Here is a 25483-nt window from a genome sequence, read left to right as displayed (position 1 = left end):
CTGTCAGCATTTTCATGATAGATCCCGTTCTAAAGAGTCCTCTTCCTAAAGATTGCAATTAGCATGAAAATAAGTGAAAAAAAATTCTCAGTCCAAATGCATATTCTTTTTTATGAAAGCTCCTTTTTAGCTGATCATGTATTATTTAAATTTAGGTTAAGGGTTGATGATTTTATTTTAAATAGATTCAGAATAATAGTTTAGTTTATCTTAATTGTAAGATTTCTTCATTTTTTTCTGCATAAAGTATGCTGATTATAGTAAACACAAGACAATCTCAACATTCACACAGTGCTCCAGATTAGTGTCCCAGATATCTTCTCTGTTAATGATTTTATATGTTCCTAGCAGCATGATTTGTAGGCCAAAGTTTGTGGGGCATATTGTTTGCCAATAAAGAAAAACTTTTCTGAGTTTAAAATATTTCGTTATATGTACATATGGAATATTAATAGGTAAATGAGAATCAATTTATCCAACCCCCAATGATTTAGACTGATTTGAGTCTGCAAACAGATCAGGCTCTCTTGGGACGTTTCTTTTCTGGCCAGAAATGATGGAAATTCAGCCTTTCTTGCATTATTTTCAGCACTTGGACTTGGGACCAGAATAAAAAAAAAATGCAAAAATACACAATGAGAGGGAATTTGCAAAAAAGATCCAATCCCAGTTTCCAAATGCAACGCACACGCCTGTTCTTAAACTAATGTTTTGCCGCTTGCTTTTTATGCAAGTTACACAGCCATAACGAGAGAGGCTGAATTGTTACGGATGCTCTGGTACCTCTTCGGAGTTCTGTCAGATCATGCAAGCCTTTAAAGGCTATGTGCTGTATGAAATCTTACTGTAAATATGTGGTTTATAGCAATCAGGCTTGCATTTTTGATTGTCTAGTGCAATGCCTTCATACTTCACTTCTGATTTGTTTTCAAATTCAGAGTTCCGTGTTTGTTACGTGAAATTACGTACATAAGAAAATGTGCGTGCGCATTGGAAACACCAAAACAACTTCGGTTTGTAATAGAGAAGTTCAGCGTTTGTTGTTGTTACGGAAAAATTTTAAGCTCTCCAGAAGCAGTTTCCATCCAGCGCAAACAGCGCTCTGTTTAAATACTTCGTGCCCAATTGCCTCCCTTCAGTCTCCAGAGAAAATATTTCTTTTTTGGTGAACCTGGATCTTATTTATACCTTTACCTCTTAGAGCCATACACTATCTTTTCAGAGAAAAGACTCACTGAAGTACTACGTGCAATGGTGAGCTCCCAGGCGACTCACACTCATCAGCGTGCTCATGAGTCGCTCATCAGCAACTCACACTCATCACACGTTTTACGTTCACCCCCGTACTTGCCCATGATGCAGCGAACAGGATCAAATGAATCTGGTAGATTTTACTCGATGTTACATTTCCTTGTTCAGAGGACTGGTTACTTTTTCTTGAGCAACTGATAAGAAGCCTTTTGAGAGAATAAGGCATTGTATTTTTAGACTTAATGTCAGCATCAGAAAACAGTTGCATTTACTTTGCATTCTTCTTAATGTTCAAGTTAGAACAATGACATGAAAAGACTGGACCTCTGGCCTGAAAGTCTGCTAGAACTTTCTGTTCCCTGTGTGAGGATTTTGCATGTCTCCTCTGTCCTCTCAAAGGAGCAGAGCGCTCTTGTTCTTGACACTGTTCCCTTTTAAAGTCAGGATCTAGCCCCCAAAACCAGAGGAAAATTCCACAGAGGAGCACAGCTCCTTTCATTGGTTTTCCAGACTGCATTAAAATGTATCGCAATACCCAGCCTTTAAAGTATCGCCTTATAATTTGCTCAGCAATGGCTTAGTAGTGCATATTTACTTCTCTGGAAAGTGAGTTTTTCTTGCTTCTTTTAAAAGAAACCTTGGTTTTGGCATTTAATTGTGGTGGAGCCGAGGTAAACAAGCCGCATGCAACCATTGGACTCGTAGCCACTCTTCCTGCACTTGATTCAGCTCCTCGCTACAGACATGGCGGGCGAAAAAGGCTTTTGGCTGTCGTGAAAGATGCCTCTGTGAAGTCTTTTTCAGGCAACTCAAGTCTCCTCCTAAGTCCTTCTCCAGGAGTGAAGGAGACCAGGAGCACTGTGTATCTTGTGCTGACAAATCTGGTTCTTTTGGGAATCTTTTACTCGTATTAATTCAGTTGAGCAAAGACTGTATCCTTCCTTTCAGACTCCTCAGAGAACATCTTGGAGAAAAAGAAGTTGAATTGACATTGATCTTTGATGCTGTAGAGGAGGCAGACCTGGCTAACTATACGTGTCATGTGGAAAACAGAAACGGACGGAAACATGCCAGTGTTCTTCTGCGCAAGAAAGGTAATTCTCTTTATTTCATTATCTGTACTCTCGCCTGCCTCCGCAGCAACAGGTCAGGCAGTAGCAAAGGTCCTGCTGCCCTCTCTGAGCCAGGCTGCTGGACTCACTTGGAGCTGAAGTATGTTTGTGTTACAGCTTCAGTTTCCCATTTGTGAAAAAAATTCATGAGTTGTTCTTTAGTCTCTAGGGAATCAGCCATGCAGGTGATGCACTTGCCTGGAATACGGTGACCCATAAAGCACCAATATAATCAGTGGAAGTATTTTGGTCTAAAGAACCTATGAATTTGACCTATGGTTGACTGACTAGACCAGAGGTAATTGTGTGATGAAGTTAAAATGTGCATTTCTTAAAACAGGTGCCTCAGCAGTGAGGTCAGATATTCTCGTATTTCTCCACTTTGCTTTGCTGTTTAAATTGAAAGTTTTAAACAGTTGCCATGCATTTTGATTTCTAACTGCATTGGGAATGAAAATGTTGCAATGGGAGCTACAAATCAATGGAGAATTACCTCATCATGGTTGCTTTGCTTGGTATTCTACCTGGAATTGGGAATACCACTACTGACAAGTTATCTGTAGCAGAAAGGAAGCCATTTGGGTCTGAATGTTCCAAATTAAAAGGTGCTGCTATGCTCTGCTGTTTGTAGAAGTCATTATCATAAGGAGTGTAACAGTATCTCATTACAGTTCTTATGTTTGTTCAGTCACCTCTCCTATTCCTAGGTAGGGTGACATTTAAATGTGATGGTGATCTCTCTAAGATACAGTGTATTAGGTAGTACAAAAGCTCTAAGACAGTAACTCTTGGGAAGCAAAGGAAGGTTACACACTCGGGATAAAGACATAATGTGAAACCACAGAGCCATCAGCACAGGAGATCGACTAAAGAGTTAATCCATTGTCCAGATCTCTGCCATTATTCTTGGCTGTAAATTAATTTACCAAAAGAGGAGAAGAAGAAATGTTTTCATGAGGCACACCTGCAAGTGCTGTGGCAGTCCTTCATGTGCTTTCAGACCACTAAGGCAAAGGATGTCCTTCTCAGGAGATTGTGAATCGCGGTGTTAGTCTCAGTTAAAAAAGCCAGTGCTCTCCATCGTCACACTCGTAGCAAAATCCCACGGAAGTGTCACCATTTGGAGAAGGTTTAAATATACTATTAGTACCTGAGCGTGCTGCAGATGGACCTCTGAGCCTACGGTAGACATTACCATGGGACAAATGAACTAAGAGGTGAAAGAACAGGAGGACCAGCCAGGGCCTGGAAAACATCCACAGTCATCGGTTTGCCTAAAGGCATGCTGAACGCTAAATCGCTAAATGCTGTGTTTCATGGCTATGATCTGTATAAAGTGAAAGGTGAGGGAGGGGTGGTATAGGGACAAAAAAGGGCTACTAGGGAGAGGAAACTTTTAGGTCAATGTCCTCTTTTTTTGCTCTTCGTTTATGTGACCCACAGGTTATATGTGTGAAAGTACAGTATGCAGTCCTGTTAAAATCGGTTGAATCAAGTCCTACTTACACAGTTTCCTCTATACGTCAGAGTTTTATGACCTTCCAGAAAGAAGGGCATAACATAGGTTATATTTTATGCTGAGTGATAAGAATAAAACCCAATACGGAAGGTGCAAACCACTCTGAGAAACAAGGGCCCACAGTTGTGATGTGGAACACACAGGAATGTATATTCAGCATCTAAACTGACAGGATGTCACAACTTTAATTAAAGGAATCTGGTCAGCATGATGAAGAACTAGCCTCTTTAGTGCAAAAAGTTACCTTTCCATCCACTGAACCTAATACATATACAACTGATAGTAAGTATATCTATGTCGACACTGTTAAATGTTCAGCTGTGTTGCATATATTAGAATAGCAAGCTAGGTTTATTTATAACAAGAAAATGCAGACATTTCAGAGCTTTGCTGAAATTATGGAAGAAGCACTGCTGAATACAGAATTTGGAGGTGGAAAGGATCACTTCTCAGCTACTATTTCATTTCTATCTGCACTGTGGCTGTAGAAAGCTTATATTCCCCTCAGGCATTCTCAGTAGTTGATTTTCAAGCTATTAAAGTGTCATTTAAAATAACCACAGTGTTTTCAGTGTGTCCTTTGACGGCCTGTCCCATTGTCCTGTTTGTTATTTATTAAGTTCTTACAAGTACTTGACCAAACTTTTCCTTTCTGCCACTTGATATAATTACTTCTTATCCTAGCTTTCTCCAGCTTGGATTTGACTGTGGAGTATTCATGAGCCAGGAACTACTACTGTATTTACTGACCTGTGACAAGATTTAGGGCAGGACTGGTAGAAAGCTGTTGACCAGCGTCCTTTGTGTGTGTCAAAGGGATCGTGAATTCCTGTTGTGATGTGCTGCAGCTTTCCAGATACCGGGGCACTTGGGAAAGGCGAAGGGGAAGCACAGATCTCTCAGCCAGAGAAATCCCCCTCCCTCCAAACTCTTACCTGCAAAGGGCTGCGTTATCCCTGTTCGGCAAGAGGTGCTCGTAGCTTCGTTTTGACTCCAGATGGTCACAGCGTAGGTTATGTCTGCCCTCTGTTCAAAGGTGTGACTGCAGCACATCAGGTGTACACAAGCTAGCGTAAATCATGAGTCCTGCTAAGCTGGGGAGGCTGGGATAAAAAAACCAGGACTAAACTCCAAATCCAAGTTATAGCTGTAGTGTAAGAGTTTCTAGAGTTAGTTCTTGTTTTGACATCAGGTGGTTATTTTTAAGCGCATACTTTGCTTTAAGGAAGAAAAAGGAACTGTTCAAATATTAAAGGTAAAATATGTTGAAGTCTTTTGCTGAATTAGTAGTACAGTCCTCACAAATGGTTTCGGAGAATGCAGGAGTGCTGTCTGTACAGCACCAGTGTACTGATAGCCCCAGAGCATGCATCATCATTTAAGATTTTTTTTTTTTTTTTTTTTTTTTTTGACTGAAAAAGAACCAAATCCAGTTTCAAACACCCAAAGCTACCAATGCAAAGACAGAATCGGGCATGCTCCTGAGACCTGAATAGCCCTGTCTGCTATCACATTCTTCTTTACGGACTTAATTCAAGATCACATTATTATTTGCTTTCAAGTAGGTCAAAAATAAGTTCTGGACAATCCTGGGTTTGCTTTTCTTTTTTTTCTCCATGCTTTCCTGGCATGTTTGGTGCTCAAACTACAGGGAAACACAATATACACCCACTTGTCCCTTAGTTGTGGAAATAGTTCAGGATTCCCTTCAAATGAATACGAAAACAGTCCAGTCTTTTAGTGATGGAAGTCTACGTAGTCTATAATATAACTGTCCTGGAACATGAATAACTTGTCAGGAACTGCAGAATAAAATCAAGCTGTGTTTTTAGTGGAAAGAAGCAGTGAATTTAGATAAAAGTAAATATTATAATGATGTTTGCTCACCATTTATTTCAAGGAGGCTGCCTTTATTCAAGACATGCAGGAAACTAATTTCTTGGGGTTTTTTGATACTGATATAGTCCTAAATGATGAGGAACCTTCTAAAATATATTTGTGTCTCATTTATTGGGTGTTTATGAGACTTTTAGTATTTTAAAGACCATAATCCTCTGTGATACGTACTGGCGAAGTCCTTCTACATTATTTTACATTAGAAACTCTCAGAATATTATTATTTACTAGTTTTCAGTCACTATTACAGCACAAGGCCTACATTCAATTCCTTCCCTAACGTTGGGTGTGCTGCCTTCCCTATTGACCTCAGTGAGGACCACTTGAGGAGTAAGGCATTAATCAGAGGCAGAGACTAAGAGCTGGAGTAGGCAAGAAAACTGAACATTCTGGGGTTTTGTCCATTGCCTCCGCCTTGGAATGGAGATAAGGAGCCCCAAAGCCTTGGCATTCTGCCTCCTTATGTCTGGACTCTAGGAGAGTTTATAGGGCAGTAGGACAGACACAGGACATACAAAAGCAGATCAATTCTGCCTTTTGAGCTGGAGTTTGTGTTTTTGCTCAATACCCTGCCATTCCCCCAGTAAGTGAACGCAGGTCTGTGCTCCTTTGTGGGCTGCAGGTGATCAAGGCTCAGCATTTTCTCTCCTTCCAAGCTGGCAGCTTTGCCATCATCTTCCTTTCCTAGCAAAACAGATTCAGTACAACAAAAAAAGTAAGTTTTTTTCCCTGAAAAGTGATTTTAACCAACTCTGTTCTCCATTTGACCAGCTTTATCCCCAGAGCATATGCTAACTTTATCATGCAGTGTAATAAAAGTCCCATGAATTCCCTGTATTCTCATAGAGATTAAATAGCTATTATAATAGACTTTTTCCATCTATTAGTCCATGACTTCTTACCAGACAGACATCAGAGATACTGTAAACTGGGAATAGCTTGACATCTGATGTTAATTGTTGAAATACAAGGCATGGTGAGGCAAGAATAACCCCAAAAGATACACAATTAATTTCCTTTTTATCTTGAAAATGACACAAATGACATACCAGTAATTTCTTCTGACCTAAGTTTTAGAAGCATAAAGATCACAAAAACTTTGTCTTGCCTGTATTACAGTTTTTACGTCTTCACGTTGTATTTATCACAGCAGCAAATATCTTCATGACGTCTTATCTAAACTAATATAGGCTGTTGGAGGTAGCTATTGTCAGATTGTCATCTTTTGTCTTTCCTGGCTAAGCAATATGCCAAGTGGTGTTATGAGCACCATTATGTTCAGAGGACATTTCAGGCTGAAGACCAATCCTGTTAGTGTCTTACATCAGGTAGAGCACTGGACTGGTATTCAAGGATTTTTATCCCATTCTGGCGTTGGTTTGCTGAATGACCTTGAACATGTTGCTTCACTTTTCTATGCCTCTATTTCCCCAGCTGTAAAAGATGGATAATTGCATTTGGATGAATTTGTGAAGTTCTTTGAGGCAGACTGCTTGTGATGCTTCCGAACAAAAGCATCCCAGCAGGAAATTTTAACTAGCGCTAGTTCCCATTAAAATATAATGTGTAGTAAACAAACATGTGAGAACTCCGTTAGCAGCCATCACAACTCAAACGAAGTGGCTCTTAGCAGCCTGATGTGTGCTCCTGGCTTCTCACGTTACCTTGGGCGTTCTGGATGCTCAATTCATTCTCCAGTGATTCAGCTGAAGTCCTGGCTTGGCAGGTCACATCAGCTCATCCACTGGCTTCACAAATGTAAAACTAGAGTTTAATATTATTTGGGGGACTAGAGCCTCCCAAAGTGGGTACAATATGCCTAGTATATCTATTCTCACATGCTGCATGCAGCATTTGATGCACTCTGCCAATACAGACGTTTCAAACTTCACAAGCTCATTAAAAGTTGATTAATCCTCCGTGTAAAATCGCTACATAATTCCCTTGTAGAAGAATTATGATTATAGCCTCAAACGCATTCTGGATGGCGATTGCAGATAGGCAGTAGATGGAGTAAGTGGGTAAAGTTAAGTAATAGGTAATGAACAAAAAAATTAGGCATCCTTATTGTTACAGTGGTTATAATTGGAAGCTGCACAATTTTATGTGGAATTGTACAGTGGATTGGAGCAAATAAAGCTCGGAAAGATCATAACCTTTCTGTCTTTCCTTGCTAATTTTAGATTTGATCTACAAAATAGAGCTTGCTGGAGGACTGGGAGCCATCCTTCTTCTGCTTATTTTGCTCGTGACCATCTATAAGTGCTACAACATAGAGTTAATGCTGTTCTACAGACAGAACTTTGGAGGAGACGAAGCAGCTGATGGTAAGCAGTTGCTCAGGAAACTCAATATATGCAATGGAAATATTTCAGAGACCCAAAGCGATGAAAATTCTAGATTGAAATGAATCCCAAAAGATACCTGCTGCCACTTTAAGTTCAAACTGCTAAGCACCCAACAATGTAAAACCCCAAGACTTTCTCCCAAGCCCCCTGAAATCAATGAGTCTTTTCACTGAAATGTCACTGGGCCATGCCAAAAGCAAATGGGAGTCAGAAGAATTGTTCATGAGTCTGTTACAGGGGCTTGAATGTCTCCAGATTCCTCAGGAGAACTCTTCACATTCACGTGTCCCAGTGCCACATATGCCCAGGATCGCTTCTCCTGAGATCCATACTGTATGTGGACAGCCCTTTCACCAGGTATTTTTCATTAAACATTTCCAATGAATTGTCTTCAGGCTTCCAACTAAATCCAGTAACTAGTTAGAGGGGATTGTTATTGAGGCTAACTAGTTACCTCATTTAATTGGGAGACTGTAAACAACTCAGTGGAAATGTACAGCTTGCCTGGAGAGTATGTTTAGGAATAAATTAGGCTGTTTTTCAGTGTTCTTCCCCCACTTCCCTCTCACTAGCATGTATTCTGTGTGGTGCCTAAAGCTAAACATGTATTTTTAAATTGAAGCTTTAATTCTCCTGAATATAGAACATTCCTGCTCCTATGAAGCTGGAGTAAGCCCTGGTAAACTAAATCCAAGTGCTTTAAATCCTATTATTATATTCTTAACACTTCTATTATAGCATAATTAGTATGCATACAACTAGTATCTGCTAAAGATCTGAAGTGCAGTATTCAAGTGCAGGTACTTTTCATAGCCCACTGCAACACTTAGGAGTCACGTAGGCAGTCTGGAATGGGATATCTAGAAACAATAATGTATCCGAAAAAAGAGCAGGGAACACATTTCCCCTATTGTGCCAAAACAATGTGCAGTTGCACAGACCTGTTACTTTCTGCAGTTAGCATTACTGTTATCAAAATAATAAGTGTTTCTGTTTAATACTGGGTGTGAAAGATATGGTGTGAAAATGTTTCGCTACAATGAAATCCATAGAAGTTTTGGAGAATGGGTGGAATGACATCCAGGGGATTTTAGAATGCGGAATGATAAATAGCAGAAATAGAGGTCAGGAAACTTCCTTTCTTGACCTTCATGTGTGAGTGGGAAAACCTAAAATCATGCTTTTTTCATACTATACAATACCGTGCAATATTTATACTGATACCTAGGAGAAAGTGAAGGCTGAGATGGTGTGGTTTTGGAAGTAATTTACCTCTAACACCTTGGGCTTATACCAACAAAACATCCCTGGTTCCCACCAACAAAAAGTGACCCAAAGTGGTAACTTCCTCCAGATTGCTTGGATTCATTTATCTTGTGTTTTCAGTTTGAAGCTGCTGCATTTTTATTCATGTCACTTCCTTGGTTCAATCACTTTTTAATTTATGAAACAATATTATTTTCTAGTTGTTTAGAGGAAGCCCCATGAGTACATAGGGGATTTTGTGTGCATGTTAAACAACCTTTTATTTTTCCAGTGCATGGTTTTAGAACTATTGCAGCTTTGTGTCTCATTCTGGTCCTGCAGAATGAAAGATGGAGGCAGAACGTTACTGAAGTCAAAGCATATACGGGGATGTTTCTTTCTACTCATGGAGGCTATAGTGGGAACACACAGAGCTCCCACGAGCAGTTGCAGGGTCATTTTCTATTTAAACACGTGTTTCTTTAAAATAGAAGATTTGGAACTCAACAGATTCGCTTTATTCCTATTTCTAAAAATATGCTATGTAAGCAATGTTGGATGCATTCACTTCCTGTGTTGTGCATAGCATTGTTTTTAGAGAAAATGGTACTGAGGATTAAGGGAAGCCGTTTAGAAAATGGCTCCAAACAGTGCTGCATCCAAAGCACACAGAGCAAGCAGCGGGCCAGCGTGGATAGGTCCTTCTGCTATGTCCCGTGTTTGTGAAACTTGTGAAGAGCGAGTCGAGACCATAGAGATGTAACACAAGCGTACGGACTCAGAGGAGCCTGAGGGAACTGGTTCTGTCTACGTCTTGCTTACTCGTACTGCGAACGGAGGTGACTGGAGAGGGCAGTTGTACCCACGCAGCTGGAAGGGGCAGGCAGCTCGGGGACTGCTTGCGCACAATCTGCGCGTGGCTTTCACGCTGCTTTATAACCAGGCGTGTCGGTGCTCTGGGGTTGGCTTTGCTGCCTTTGCAGAGCTCTCAAATGTTTGCAGGGATGTTTGCCTCCTGGATCACTTGGTGGCTGGCTTCTCTTAAAAGGTTTTGTCAGGCTTTGTTATAGACAGGGTGGCAGGTTTTGGACAGGCCTCCAAAGCTGACGGGCCTTTATTTCTTTGCTGTTTGTTCTTCTGTCATTTTTCCATCAGCAACTACTATTTTTGTATGCTGTTGATTTCAGAGAAATATCAGCAAGCCACGTGGACATCCTCCCATACAGCTATGGTGACACTAGGCAAATTGCCTTTTACAAATGTATAATTATTCACATGCTTTGTCTGTAGCTCTGACCCTCATGGGTCTGGTTTTGTGTCAAGAATTATGAGAAAGTAACCATCATTTCAAGGTCATCAAGGAATGTATTGTATTATGATTAGCTATTTTTTCTTTTTATCAGAATATATTGATGATTTCTAACTGCTTTAATTATCTTTCATGTGCGCTGTTCTTTACAGATAATTGGTACTCAGCAGTCCTCCATTCATGCAGTTTTGTGCTCACAACATTAACTATTTGATTTTTCATTTTCTGTAAATAATGGCAGCTGTGCTCTTCCCTGGAGACTGAATTGCTGAAGGTTGACTTTTTCAGTATACTGTTTTCCATTACTGCAGAGGAATAGCAAAGAGAAATGACACTAAGACAGTCTGATTCCAGCATGGATCCCAAGCTCGATAGTGGTGCCGCTTCTGTTCCTGGCACAGTCGCCAGCACTTAGCTCTGTGTTTCAGATGCAGAGAGATGGAGACAAGCCCCAGTGCTGCGCAGGAGGAGGAGGAGGCGGCGTGTTGCCCTTTCTAGCCAAACCACTGTGTTGCAGCCCTCGTGGCATCACCTGGGTCCCCTCTGCCACCCACTGCCTGCCTCCACCTTTTGATGAGGCTTTGCCTCCAGCCCTGAGCTGCAGGCAGAATGGCGGGGCAAGTCTCCCCTGCGCCCCATTTGCTCTTGGAGTTATTTCTCTCTCTCATACTGTAAGCCCCAAGTATTTAAAATGTCCTGGATCAAATGGCCTCTATGATATTGGTTTTAAAAACGACAAGATTTTCTGAAAAAAATGCTTTGGACTATTTGTATTTGTCATTGTCTTCTGACGAATCGGTATTCATTTGAGTTAAGTCATGTATTTTCTCACAATTACTTGTGCGAGGAAGTTTTCCTTGCTCAAAACTTTCCAAACTTTCTAGGCTCAAAAACTTTTCCAAGCTCAAAACTTTCACATAATCGTAGCACTCTTGAGGCATAGGAGTTGAAAGATTTCCATTAGCAATATGTAAAGGATTAAATTAAAAAGTTCCAGTGTTAGTATTTGTATCAAAGTTTGGCCCACAATCTTTTCAGAAGTGAAATGTGTACACTGACCACATGAAGCAGTTACTAACTAGCTCAGTGTGCAGAAGAAAACTGAAAGGATATCCTTTGTCTGGATCTGAGAAATTTCTCTGTGGAAGCCAGATTATGTGTTCCTGTGAAAAGTCCCAATTTTGTTGGGAAATGCTTGATCGTTTTGAGGAATAATATGAGTTCATAGTACTTTGCTGTAATCTTTATAGTGCTCTTGCAAACAGCAAGCTGAACATGACTTTGTTTTCTTATAGACAATAAGGAATATGATGCGTATCTTTCATATACCAAAGTGGATCCTGATGCGTTAGATTGTGATAATAATGAAGAGGAGCAGTTTGCACTTGAAATTCTGCCGGATGTTCTAGAAAAGCACTATGGATATAAGCTCTTCATTCCGGATAGGGACCTGATCCCTAGTGGAAGTAAGTATTTCTGACCTTTCAGTTTTCATTCTCTCTGATGTGTCATGAAGGCCTGGACTGTGCGATAAGTACTAGATATGGGAAACCTCTCTTTGTGAAGTGGTTGTGAGGACTGGAGAAGTTTCCTCAGTCCTATAAATCTGAGCTTTAGGTTAGAGCTTGTTCCCGCACCACTGAAATCAGAGGGACCTGCCATTGATTTCAGTGGATGCAGGAGCCGGACCTTCCCGCAGGGAAGGCTGCAGCGCTGGAAGCAATACCGTAGTCCAGAATCTCTACATCAGACACAGGTAGCTAAACAGGAAACTTCCAAAAAAGATTTTGTAGTCTCTGTTTTATCATTGAAAATGGGATTATTGTTTTTTTCCAGTAATTATTTGTTTGTCTACAGCAGCTTTACAAGTCATCTTTCCCATTGTCTTTTGGTTTTTTTTTCCCAACTTTGAAGTCTCATAAATAGCTACAATAGTTTCCCAGTTAATGGTATAGATGCAATTTTTTCATTAGAGTTTTGACCAAATGTTGCATTTCTGAGCAGTGTTGATATTGTGTAAGTAATTGGTATTGTGTAAGTAATGCTAATTCTTCAGAGGACTACGTACAGCCCAGTGATCTGATACTGTTTTCCATGCTGACAGTGAAATACAGTTGTCCATTTCCAATCAGTTTTGCTGCCGTGTCTGAAGATTCAGCAGCACCTTTGGATGACTGTACCAACAGTTAATGCCTTCCTAGCTGTAGTTATGGCATCTTTTCTTCCAGATTCATTTTTGGACAAGTCAAAAAAGACCATGAATCATATGCATCATGTTGATGAATTTTGAATGCACAGTATGTTTGCTTTAATATCACATTTATTTGAAATGCTACCCTTGTGAAAAATAAGCTTTTTTTTTTTTTATGTATTCTGTCTGCAAATCACTTCCATGGAAAATTATTAGAAAAGGGTATGAACTTCTGTCTGTATATGCTACTGTGTAGGAAATATGAACAAGAAAACAAAGCAATGGCTGTGCTAGAGCAGATGTCCCCAAACATGAAACAGCTAGAACACGGCTGCATTAGCAGCCTGCCTGCCAAAAGACTTGAAACTGCTGCCTTGCTGCTGCCAAACCCCAGTGCCTGCCCCAGAAGTTGGAGCCTACTTCTTCTCTGACATTTGAGGGAGCTGGGAAGAGAGCTCTGACTCCTGTACCATTGGGAAAGAGGAGTCGGAGCCGAGTCAGAGATCATGCAAAGTCCCATGTGGTGGCTTGGAATTATCATGTGCATTTGCAGCTCCTAGGTTGGAGCTTCCCCTGTTCCTTTTGCCCTGCCCCTGCAAGGTGGGAGTTTTACTCCCTTAGTGACATAGTCCAGAAAGGGGACTTGGCTCATAGCCTCCTTATTTCTGACAGCACAAGGAAGTAGTACTGTATTTTTAGATATTATTAAGAGAAAATACATCTTTTTGTGTTAAAAATCACAGAACTGTTGTAAGTAGTTGTTTCATATCCAACAATATAGCAGTTATACGTAGCAATTATACAAGTGAATGAAAGAGTTTAAAGCTAGCCCTTCAATGATAACTATACTGAAGCACAGATTAATCTGAAATTATATTCTTCTTTCCAGTTGCTATACCAGCCAGCATGGTATATTATTTTTGTCTATTTTTGTCAGTCAGACACTCAGCAAATACTTGTCATCGCTTTGGGTATTCATTAAACCTCTTCTGAAAATGTAGGGTACCTGAAAACGTCAGTTCTCATTTATGAACATTCACAGATTTAATACCTCTTTTTTCCTCTCAAACTCACTTCTTCAGTATTATGAAAGGGCCTGATTCTAACACATGGAGCTTCAAGAACGCTTAATCAGACATAATGACAATGCAGAATAAAATGTGGGACTGAAATGAGTGTGATTTGCATGCTTTAGCTTTGAAAAAGATATGGGGGAAGGCACTTTATTTTGAGGGGGCAAGAGGGAGGGAGAGGTGATGGGGAAGGAGGGAAGACTCGGACTCCTGTATTTGTAAGCTCTCCGTGTGCGCCGGAGAAGTGGAACGTGGCTGTGTTCTGCCTAATGCTCGCCAGTCTTACAAGGACTTGCAGTGCTTATTGAAGAGAGCAGGCAGTGCGATGTGGTATGGACCCGCTAGAAACTTCAGAGGTAAACATAACATATTTTAGAGTGACTGTCTCAAAAAGTGACAGATATAACAAAATATATAGCTCTTCAGGCTAGATTTCAATAGAAAAATGGGGGTTTGATCACAGTTATCTTTTTTTATTTTAGGAAATCTCTTCTCACATATACTGCATTTCCTCATCTGTTGGTGTAAATGACTTTCACTGTAGTGTAATGCTTTCCCACTCTCCATTCTGATGTGTTTCCTTCTGTATCTTGTGTATTTAAATGTGTGCCATTCCACTAGCACGGCAAATAAGGTGTGTTTTGTAAGGCTGGTTGTTTCATATAATCTCTGCAATTTTAAGGTGCTGCCACAGGAGGGTGTGCATTATTGCACTTGCTTCCTGGCAGGAAGCGATACATACAGCTGCTACTTGGATTTGAGAGCAAGCGAAAAATAAATTTGTTAAATACTATTTCGTTAACTTTCCCGCACACTTCTCTGAACAAACTAAAAAGCTGACTTCAGAAAAATTCAGGGACAAGTTTGATTATGTTTTTGTCCAGCTGGTTCATCTCTAACCTCTAGGGAAAAGCTATGATAGGCTTTGCATGTCCCTGTGCAGCTGAGGGAGAGATTACAGACAGATGTTCCTTATCTGGGATGCGCGCACCCAGCAGCGAGCTCCTTGGCACTGCATACCCGAGCTCTGTGTTTCGGCTCTGCGCTGAGGACCGTCTGTTTCAGGGATGCCCATGGAGCGACTGGCACTGTCCCTAGGAGGACAGAGGTGATGGCTGTGGGGACTGAGGCCACCTCTTCACCATTGGGAAGCAGATCCCTGGCATCCAGAGTTCAGGTCAGGTGGGGCTGAGTCATGTTTTGCAGTAGATGTGCGTTTCTGTGCCCTGCCAGGATACAATGTTATCCCAGTGGAGCCTTTTGTCCTAGTGGGAGAGCCACTGTGAAGGATGCCAAGGGCCTCAGTGATGCCCGCCTCGCGGTGGCCAGCAAGGACCTTTGTGGTGACTCTTGGTGCTGCCTGAGAGCAGCACAGGTGGACCCGGCTCCCCGAACTGGCGAGGTGGAAACAGGGCTCAAGCAGTCACTGCTTCTCTGCTCTCGCTGATGCAGAAGCCCACGTGGCCATGCAGGCTGGAAGATGAGAGGGGGGACACGGCAGGGAGACATGACATGCAGCGTGCTGTGTAAGCAGCAGGACCAAGTTTGTAACCCGGGATTTGAGTTGCATGTTACAGGAAGTACTGTAGCAGCTGTTCTTCCTTAAAGAACACCTTTGGTCTTAACAGAGTGAGTGTTCTTCCTTCTGTCAAAGCTGACAGCACATATACCTTTCTGCCTAGGTAACTAAGGCATAATTGAACGTGTTAGCTGATATAAGGAGACGGTGAGCCCTAAGATACAGTTGCAGTTGTTACTAAAGTTTCTTAGCAGTTATCGTTTTTTTCCACCCTATTAGTTTTCAGGGCTTTTTAAATAAACCCTTTCCCACAGCAAGCAGACTCTCAAGCCCTGTGAGCTTTTTAATTCAGTGTTAGGAGACCTGACGAGACTGAGTAGCTGGGGGGGGGATAGGAATAGTTATGTTTTTACCTGAACCATTGTCTGTCTCGCTAAGGATGATGTGTCTACAGAGAGAAAGATCTATTTGCACTTGACTTTTCTAAAAGTGGGACTATGTGAGAGGAAGGTATTTTTCTCACAGGGTTTCTGCAAATTATTTTAAACCCTGAAAGTGAAGAGGTCAAAACTGTCAAGTTGGATTTTTAATACCAGCAATACAAATCTATTAAAGCATCATCTAGCTGCTCTCTAAGCATATGTGCATTTGATCTTGACAGGATTGAAAAAACACCAGCAATTCACTCCAGCTCAGCCCAGGGTATAGAGATCAGGCACTGAAAAGAACAATGGTGATAGAATAAAAATCTTTGCTTTTACCTGAAGAAGGAGAAGTTGTCAGCACAACAGGAGAGCACCTAAGGCATGTGATAAAAAGCACCCAACAGCCAATATTGCAGTTCTGGCACTTTGTAGTTTTGTCTGCCCATCTGTGTGGTTTTTGCCCGGTGAATTGCAGCTTCCTGGGCTCCTGGATGAAGAAAACCCAGTTGGACTGTGTGCCTGGGGTTTCCAAGGAGCCTTCATCAGGTATGGGACACCATTTATGTGGAATGGGAACAGAGCACACAGCTCCACAAACTACTTTCAGAAGTCCCTGGCTGTCTACTCTGTATGAATCTTACACTTAATGCCAGGCATGGGCAGGAGTAGCAGGGATACACAGGAATAACAGTTGAAAGTGGAAGAAATATGAACAAAAGCCAGAAAGGCTGGCTACCCTGTCACAGTCCGCTGAAGGCCACCAAAGTGGTCAGGGAGCTGGAGCACACAGTACAAGAGGAGACCCCAAAAGAACTGTGTTTCTTGAAGAAAAGGCTAACAAAGACGAAGCCAAGGAGGAATCTTATTGTTTTCCCATGGAAAGCACAAAGATGGAGAGAGACTCTTCTCAGAGGTGCACAGTTTTTGAATAAGAGACCACAGGTACAAGTTGCAACACTGAAAATTCCATTTAAACATTTGGAAAATTTTCCTCACCATGAGGGTGGTCAGACACTGGAAAAGAACCCAGAGACACTGAGAAGAAACTTCCAACCTTGGAGGTCTTCAAAACTGTACTGGACAAGGCCCTGAGCAATATTAGTGGGTCCTGCTTTGGGCAGGGTATTGACCTGGAGACCTCCAGAGCCCCCTTCTAACCTGTATGAGTCTATGAAGCTTTGATTCTAAATATCCACAATTTTGATTCCAACATCTATTGCCAAAACAATTGCACCAAAATCACCCACTTAAGGCACTTCAGTCTGCAAGGAGGCATCCCCAGAGCCACCATCTTTTCCTTCTCCTCAATCCCTCCTTCCTTTGCCATGTTGAATACAGAAAGTCTGACAGTGGCTAAGTGAGTGGGGTGCAGAGCAGGCAGTGTGTCATGCTGATCTGCATTATTTGTTTCTTTATGTTGAACTCATCAGCCGTCCCTCAGCTTAGACTGGGATTGGGCCCTCTCTGAGGAGGGGCCATCACTCCGCTCTGTGTGTCAGCAGTTCCAACTGCATTGCTGTTCTGGTCTGAGCTAACAGAAGCAATAGATATTTAATAAATAGGAAAAGCAAGACAAGCCATCATTTTTGTTATAATAAAGTAATCAGAGTCAGGGTTTGGGAACTATTCAGTTAGGAAACCAGGACTGAACTGTTCTTCTATAAATAATGTCCTCAAGTGATAGTCACGTTGCCAAATGCAGAAAGGCTGGGTATTTTCAGAATGCCAGGAACCAGCCAGTATGGGGTTGATGGTAGATAGTCCTTGGTTCTTGTGGTACTGCAGACCATGCTTCCCAAAAATATCCGTAGGGCTTTATGTGATTTCTCATGTTCTTTCCCTCTCCCTCAAATGCTTCTGCAAATCATCTGAATCTGGTTAGTCAGTCATTTCTTTGTGTAAGCAGCTCTGTGTCCGTGGTGTTCATTAATTTCCTTGCTCTTAGTCTGCTTGCATATTAGGTTGTCTGGGTTTCCTTCCAGCCTGTGGTTAGTGTAGCTCATTCAAGATTCAATATGCAGTTATACATGATTTAACTGCAAATGGGATGCATGTCTTGGACTTTTCTTCAGTGCTTCAAACTACAGTTCAGCATCATTACATGTTGACAGTGTTTGGTGAGCACGTATTTGCTGTCAGGTGATCTGTCTTCATTACTAAAGGGCAACCATGCAAAAACTATGTTTGTTTATGGGTCTAAAAGTTCTTGCTGTCCATGCCTCCTTGGGCATTGCATTGGACATGGTGCAAGTAAGTTGCCAGTAGAGCTACTCATAATTCTCATTTTTTTTGACCTATGGGAAATGCTAACATTTTGAAAACGTTTTTTGTGCCATATTGCAAAATGGTGTTTCAAGGGGGGAAAAAAGGGTCAAAATCTAAAATGTTCTTTTCAATAAAATCAAGTGGGTTAATTCTGATGCTGACATTTTATTTTTACATTCTAGTTTATGATAAAATACAGTCTTTGGGAATTAAAAACGAATAATTCCGTACTGATTTTGTCAAGATGATTTTTTTCTCCCCTCACAATGAAATGTCATTGAAGTTGACACCTCCTGCAGCAAAAGTGAAGTTTCAGCAAAATTGTATTTATATGATGGAAATATGTTGGTTTGGAATCTTACAGTTGATCCTAGTTGGTGATGTCATTCCTGAAATCCCTGCTCAGGTTTTTTCTTGAAAGTGAAACAGAGCCATTGCCTGACAATTACTTCTTAGCTTACCGGAATGGTGAAAACAACCCTTTCTCCATCCTGCATTGCAATGTATATTACTTGGATTTAACACCTTCTAATGGACTGAACACCTTAGACAGACAACTCGACCTGCGGCATTTTGAGCAGTCTCAAATTCTGAAGTGAAAGGAGGAGGGTGGGTGATTCAGCAACTCACAGGTTTATGCAGTCAGTCTGGTACCGCTGGAAAAAATAAAGCTTGAATTTCCACAGGCAGGAATCTGTCCCCCCAGGCTTTTCCTCGCAGAAATGTTTACGCTGTGCACGTTGGACATACTGTGAAGTGCACCCACTGGAACCATGTGCTCCAGGGAAGTTGTCACCCACCTTTAGTAGCAGTCCCAAGCTGAAGTTATTAAGTACTAAGTACTTCTGGACCAGATGGCTGGAAAATGCATTTGCCTTTTCATTTGGGTTTCCAGTTTCCTATAATACAGTGTATTTTATCCTCGGTGCACCAACAAACCCCCTGTACATTGGCCATGTCTATCAGTGAACCAGCTGCAAACTTGGAATTTGAAGGAGCACCTAGTGGTCATTTGTGAAGGTGTCTGTGTAGTCGTCTGTAGAAAGCTCTAACTTGTTGCCATATCCAGTAAGTAAGGTGAGCATGCCAAAGTATGGGAGAGGCACAGAGGGGAGAAGTATCCATCTGAGAAAACAGGGAATTTTTCCTGTCTTCTTCCTGCCTCATTCCTTGTTTGACTAAAGCAAAGTCTGGTGAGTTTTTGATTGAGATGGTATAATGGATTATTGCTGGGTTGTTGCTATCGAAATTATTGCCGCTGGATATTTGAAGAGATGAAAGTGGAGTGATTTTTTGTTTGTTTTGTTGGTTTGTTTTTTTTTTTTTTAATTGGATGCATATAGTATATGCGTGGCTGTGCTTAGCACTAACCTGGATATGTGGTACTGAACGGTATTGTGTCCTGCAGAGAATTGTCTTGTACATAGCAGTGTTCTGAGTTGTTTGAAGGAGGGATGAATATGTCCCAGGAAAGATGCATGATAGTTTGTTGTTTTACTGTATCTTGCAGATTCAACCTCTAATGATGAAGCTTCCCACCTAAATTCTTTCTTTTTGGGAGCAGAAAGAAAGGAAGAAAATGAAGAGTCTGAGCTGTTGATACATTGGGATAATCTCTTTCCATTGTATTGAACATTTCTACCTTTCCTTAAGTTTTGTTTCACCAGTTCTGCTTATCATTTTCTCATTGTTGCTGATTCTCTCCCCTCTCCACTGCCTCTCCCATGGATTTTAATGTTGAATTTTTTTCTTTAATGAGTAACTATTTTACACAGAGCAATGTAGGGGTTTTCCTCATAAAACATTTTAAGAAAAAAAAATGTAAATGCTGCATGATTAAAGAGTCATAAAACATTAACTAAAAGTCAGGATTGTTGCATAGACATTTGTAATGTATGTGTATGTCTTAAATTTTTGTGTGTCTGTGGGATGTTTGCAATTGCCTCTTTCTTCCATTTGTGAAAGAAATTCTTCTTGCTGCTAAGTGGTGAAATAAAACATTGGTAAAGGCAGATTTGATGCTAACTATGCCTTCAGTCTCATGAAAATAAGCTATTTTAGAATGTTCCTGTTGGCCTATTTTGTAGCTATTTACTTTACTGGAAGTGGTGTGAATAAGCATGCTGTGGTATGGTGCCTGGGACTATAAAAACGAGTCTTGCAGTAACAGATGTTGATTAATGATGTTATTTGTAATCGTTGTTCCTGCTAGAGGGCAGTGTGTGTAAGAGAGGCCCTGCCCTGTGCTGAGTAAAGATCTGTTCTGTGCAGCTCTTGTGTCCAAGTCTTCATTTATAACACATGCTTCTCCTCTGTTGTCAGGCGGCACATTCTGAGTAGCATGGTCAAGAGGTTCATGTAGTTTAAAAAAAAAATTATATCCTGTCTCTGAGCTCGCAATCACAATGCTATGCAACCAATGAACACTTTTCTGACCGTAGTGGGTTTTTTTTCAAATGATTTCATTTCTCTGGTCTTGACCCAAAACCCATTGAAATTTGTTGAGGTCTGTTCATTTGAATGGGTTTTGGATCAGGTCTGTAAGTGGATCTCTTTCCCATCCTGTTCCATGTCAGACCAGTGTAATTGGCTTCTCTTCCCTACCACCCCTGGGACAAGTGAAACTCGGGGATCCAAGTCCAACTTCAAGAATATTTTGTAGTTCAATAAGCTGACGTCATGGAGCTAATGATGGGGCTGGCATTTCTGCTTACACTGATCATTTGCAAGTACTTGGCATGCATGAATAAAAGAAGAATACTATTTTCTTTGTCACTGATGTCTCAACAAATAAACACCTCCAATATGTTTAAATTTTCCATTTGTTCCTGTCACTTGTGAAGTTTCTATGAATACCTTGGAGTACATAGAAGCACAGGTTTGTGATTTTAAAACAGACCATTGGGCCACAAAGAATGTTACTGTGCTTTTGTGGTCAATACCTAAAGAAGAAAGAGCTACCATGATGCTTCTATGCAATAGCACAAGTTCTGCATGTGATGAGGGTTGATTTCTTTTTGAGCTCTTCCAAGTTACAGTTCATACACCCTGCAGCACCCTCATGTCCTTGCATCTGAAACACAAGAACTGCTTCCCAGAGTGTGCTTCCCTCAGTGTGATGTTAATCATAACCAGCGTTAATGTTAAAATTTACACAAACATTACATTGATCTTGATCTATATTTTTTCAGTAAGTGAACTGTGTATTTTTAGTCACTAATGCATCTACACAGTGAGGATATTACGTAAATGTCATTCTGCTGAGATGAACAGGGAAAACCAGTAAAGAATGGAGGGTGTTATTAAGGAGTTTTCTATATGTACTCCATAAATAGACATATGTTGTGATACACAATCCTATTTTTGTTGAGTATATTGTGAAATGCCCCTTGTCTTAAATGGTGTGGATCAGTAAGCTGTAGGATTTTGTTATACTTGATTGCAAGCCTGTTGTTTTGATACAATAGACTTCTTTATTCTTTACTCTTTCTCTCTTTCTATAATTTGTAGCCTACATTGAAGATCTCACAAGATGTGTTGAACAAAGCAGAAGACTCATTATCGTGTTAACTCCAGACTATGTTCTCAGGAGAGGATGGAGTATTTTTGAGATGGAAAACAGACTCCATAACATGCTAGTCAGTGGAGAAATCAAAGTTATTTTGATTGAGTGTACTGAATTAAAAGGGAAAGTGAATTATCACGAAGTGGAATCTTTAAAGCAGACCATCAAACTTCTCTCAGTGGTCAAGTGGAAAGGACCAAAAAGCAGCAAACTGAATTCTAAGTTTTGGAAGCGCCTAGTCTTTGAAATGCCAGGGAAGAAAAAGGAGGTGGTGTCTCGGCATCAGGTCCTGGATTCCGCAGAGCAGGGCCTTTTTGGAGACCTCCAGACTGTACCCTCTCTTGCCGTCACAGGCACTTCTGCCACGTTGGTAGAATCGCGGGCTGATTTAACTGATTACCATCAAGCAGACTCTGTGCAAATGAGACATTATTGCAGAGGATATGAATATGATGTGTCAGCAGCAACATTGCCAGTCGCTTCCATAAGCAACCATCACACATACTGTAACATACCTTTGACACTACTAAATGGACAGCTACCTCTTAACAATACCATGAAGGATCCCCAAGAGTTTCACAGGAACAACCCGTTGCTACCTTTATCAGCAAAGGAGCTTAGCTTCACCAGTGATATTTGGTAGTGAAAATCAGGACTCTCTTGAGATGCTTCATGACCGCCATGAAGACACGTTTTTAAAGAACTTTGCCCTAACCCCATGGGGTGAGAAAACATATTCGAAGCAGCGGCACACTTCTTTGCTTTTCTACTTGAACTTTTTTGTTTACATTTACAAATTATTGACAAAGGGGGCATTCTTTTGTAACTCAGTAATGTCCTTCCTGTCTTTTAATGTACAGTTTTATTGCTTCTTTAAAAAGGAGGGGGGATAGAAAAAACACATCCCATCATTTTACAGTAGGTTTACAGTCTGGGATGGATAAAAGGTCCCTGTATATGATCTCCAACATCCACACATATTTAAGTAATAGTATTTGAAGTACATGGAAGTTGTTGGGTTTTTCATAGAGACTTCAGTACCATTTGAAATTCTAATCATGCTACGAAAATGAGTATCTCCTGCAGACCACAAGGGGTGAATGATTCTCAAAAGGAGGAGGAGGAAACCTTCCCGGTAACATTGTCTCACAAATACATTTTAGAAGATGACCAGCTGAAACAATGCAGATGAAGCTTTATCAATAAAGCGCATAGTAACAGTTGCTGCAGAATAAATCACCTGCTTGCATCAGCATCTCTTCATTTTAATATTGAGGCATGTTGTATTCCTAGTCAATGGTTAGCAATGTGGTTTTATGAAACAACTTACTAGAATATCAGAAGATGTTTAGGAGGATTTTAAACAATTTTTCTGTCGATTATAGATTATTTCACAATTTTTGCAGATTTTTAATGACTTTTTTTAAACAGTTTAAGTATAAATTTATGTCTGTCGGTCAATTTGTTAATTTGAAATTTCTTAAGATCTCTTGAGCTCTTTTAAGATTTGTAGTAAAGGCAATGTAATTTTACATAGATTTTTTTTTTCTTCAAAATCAGTAGTTACAGTTTGAAATTAACCTTTTTGTGAGAACATCAGCAATAGAAAATAATCACTACAGCAATATTCAGAGAGGAAGTGCTAAATTATTTAGGTTTACTAGTAGTCTGACTCAATTGCAGTGATAATCACCTGAGACAGCTCTCTCTCTATTTATCTACCTGTCAATTTATGTACCTTTTAAATATGGCTGAAGCAGGAATATTTCTGCTCTCTGTGCAACTAGCGAAAAGAGATATTTTTAAGCAGCTGGTAAGGTCTTGCATTTCTCACTTGTGTGAGTGATCCCATCAGTCAAATAGGATGCTGTCATTTATCTTTCATGGAAAGCATTCTTGCTGCTTGTGGATGAGAAGTGTTACGCAGGTACTCAGCATCAGGCATTAGTACTCAGCGAGTTGAGTTTTCTTTGGACCAGTATGTTTCATGGAGATTTCCACACTCAGTTGATTAAGGGTTGCAGGGTCAGACCATGGAGACAACAGTATTCAAGGACAAAGCTCTAAATAATGAAGGCAGAAGCCAGTTTTGCAGTTTTTGGCACGGCTTTAATGAAAACACAGTAGACATGAGAGTTTTGTCTCAATAAGATCTGCTGGAGCAAGTTCCCAAAAATATTTTTATGGCAGGCAACCTTGCCTGTATTTCAGTATGTTTTTAGCGTTGTTCTCTTTGACTGCATGAATAAAAGTTAGCACTCTGCACTCAGCTGCCTGTGGTCTCATCAGCAAACAAGTTCGGTAAATCCTTGACATTTTGCAGTGGTTCCTAAATTGTACCCTACAGTCAAATGGAAACAAACACTGACCTAAGACTTAAAAGTATCCAGAATTGGCCCAAAGGCCATGAGAATGATCTCAAATGTGCAATAATTCAGAGAGGTCGGTATTTTTCCATTGCTTCTTTCCCCAGTTCTTTATTCTGTGCTCTCTTACACCAGTTATTATCTGTAAGGTTTTCATTAGGTTCTGAATAATACGTGCTTCTCTTGATTTTTCTAGCATTATTATGCATTTGACACTAACACCAAAAATGGAAATCTAGAAAAGACATTAATTTATTACACAGTATAGGACTATAACTTGCTCTTTTGTGAGGTTACGTTCCGAACATATAGGTGTTTAATATACGTATTTTTCTACTGAGAAAGAAAGTGATTTTACCTCCATTACAAATATATGTATTTCAACCTCCTCCCAGAAATTTACAAAATTTGCACTGTTTTATAAGTGTTACAGACTGTGTTTACACTGGCTATGTTCTTTAATGCAAAGTGTAATTTAAAAAAGGAAAAAAAACTAAAAGAAAACCCTGCATGAAAAGAGCTGCATATGTTTAAATGAAAAGCTGTACTTTTCATTATTTTCCTTTCCACATTACTCTAGAATCTGGTTAATTCACATAGAATGTTCAGTGAGATTTTAAACCTACTAGTTCTGTATTAAGCATGCAAACTCCAAAAAAAAAGAAAAACCCATATGCAGGTTGGTCTGCTTCTTTTATTTACAATGACTAAATATGGGTAGCAAATTCATTTACCTGATGATAATGTGTCTCTTAGAGCAGTAGCTATTCAAAAGCAAAATGCAGTCATGTTTGCATTGAGGTAACATGAAAAGAACAGTTTTTCTGTCATTTTGCAAAAGCACATTGTGTGTCTGTGTATCGATATCTTTTAGTTATAGATGACAAGTCACAATCTGCTTTAAGATTTTGAAGTTGTGTATTGAGTACTGCGACAATATATACATGAATCGGAACCGCCTGTACCCCTCTGCTTTTAGTGTGGGGATGGGGACCCGAGCTCAGGAGGCCTCTCCTTGACGCAGTTTCATGCAATACCAGTATGACATGCTAGAGGCCAAGTGTTTCCGTAGGTAGTGCTTAAGGGTCTGGAAAAATACTGTCAAACAGTGAAATGCATCCATCGGTGGGACTTGGGTGGCACAGAGACCGGCAGCTTGTCCCGCTGTGAAAATCACCTCCGTAGCAACCCTCCAGCAGGGTCCCTCGTGGTGGCAGCGACACCTGGATCAGGGCCTTGGTGGCAAAAATGTTCTAGCTCATTCATGTGAACTTCGTTAGCTGAAATAGAAAGGCATAAGGGCATTTTGCATTCCTCTGTCTCACCAAAGCCGTATACTTATTCAGCTGGATTTATCGGGAGAGAGACCAGGGCACTACCCTGACAGCGCTTGGTGCTG

The 25483-nt window shown here is 40.6% G+C and overlaps 1 protein-coding gene across 1 annotated transcript in view; it reads left to right on the top strand.

Annotated features, from left to right (window-relative positions):
• IL1RAPL2 (interleukin 1 receptor accessory protein like 2) overlaps positions 1 to 22361 on the top strand; it is a gene marked incomplete at its 3' end in the record, with an annotated part of 395896 nt that extends 373535 nt beyond the window's left edge. The window contains exons 8-11 of the mRNA XM_082322891.1: positions 2200 to 2345; positions 7962 to 8105; positions 11976 to 12146; positions 21664 to 22361. Of these exons, the coding sequence (XP_082179017.1) occupies positions 2200 to 2345; positions 7962 to 8105; positions 11976 to 12146; positions 21664 to 22361 (1159 nt within the window). The remainder of the gene's footprint in view (positions 1 to 2199; positions 2346 to 7961; positions 8106 to 11975; positions 12147 to 21663) is intronic.
• Positions 22362 to 25483: the final 3122 nt, after the last annotated feature.

Source organism: Platalea leucorodia, assembly GCF_965183815.1.
Source record: "Platalea leucorodia genome assembly, chromosome: 10".
NCBI lineage: Eukaryota > Metazoa > Chordata > Aves > Pelecaniformes > Threskiornithidae > Platalea > Platalea leucorodia.
The sequence above is the reverse complement of the archived record's forward strand: the minus strand, read 5'-3'. Positions and strand labels throughout refer to the sequence as shown.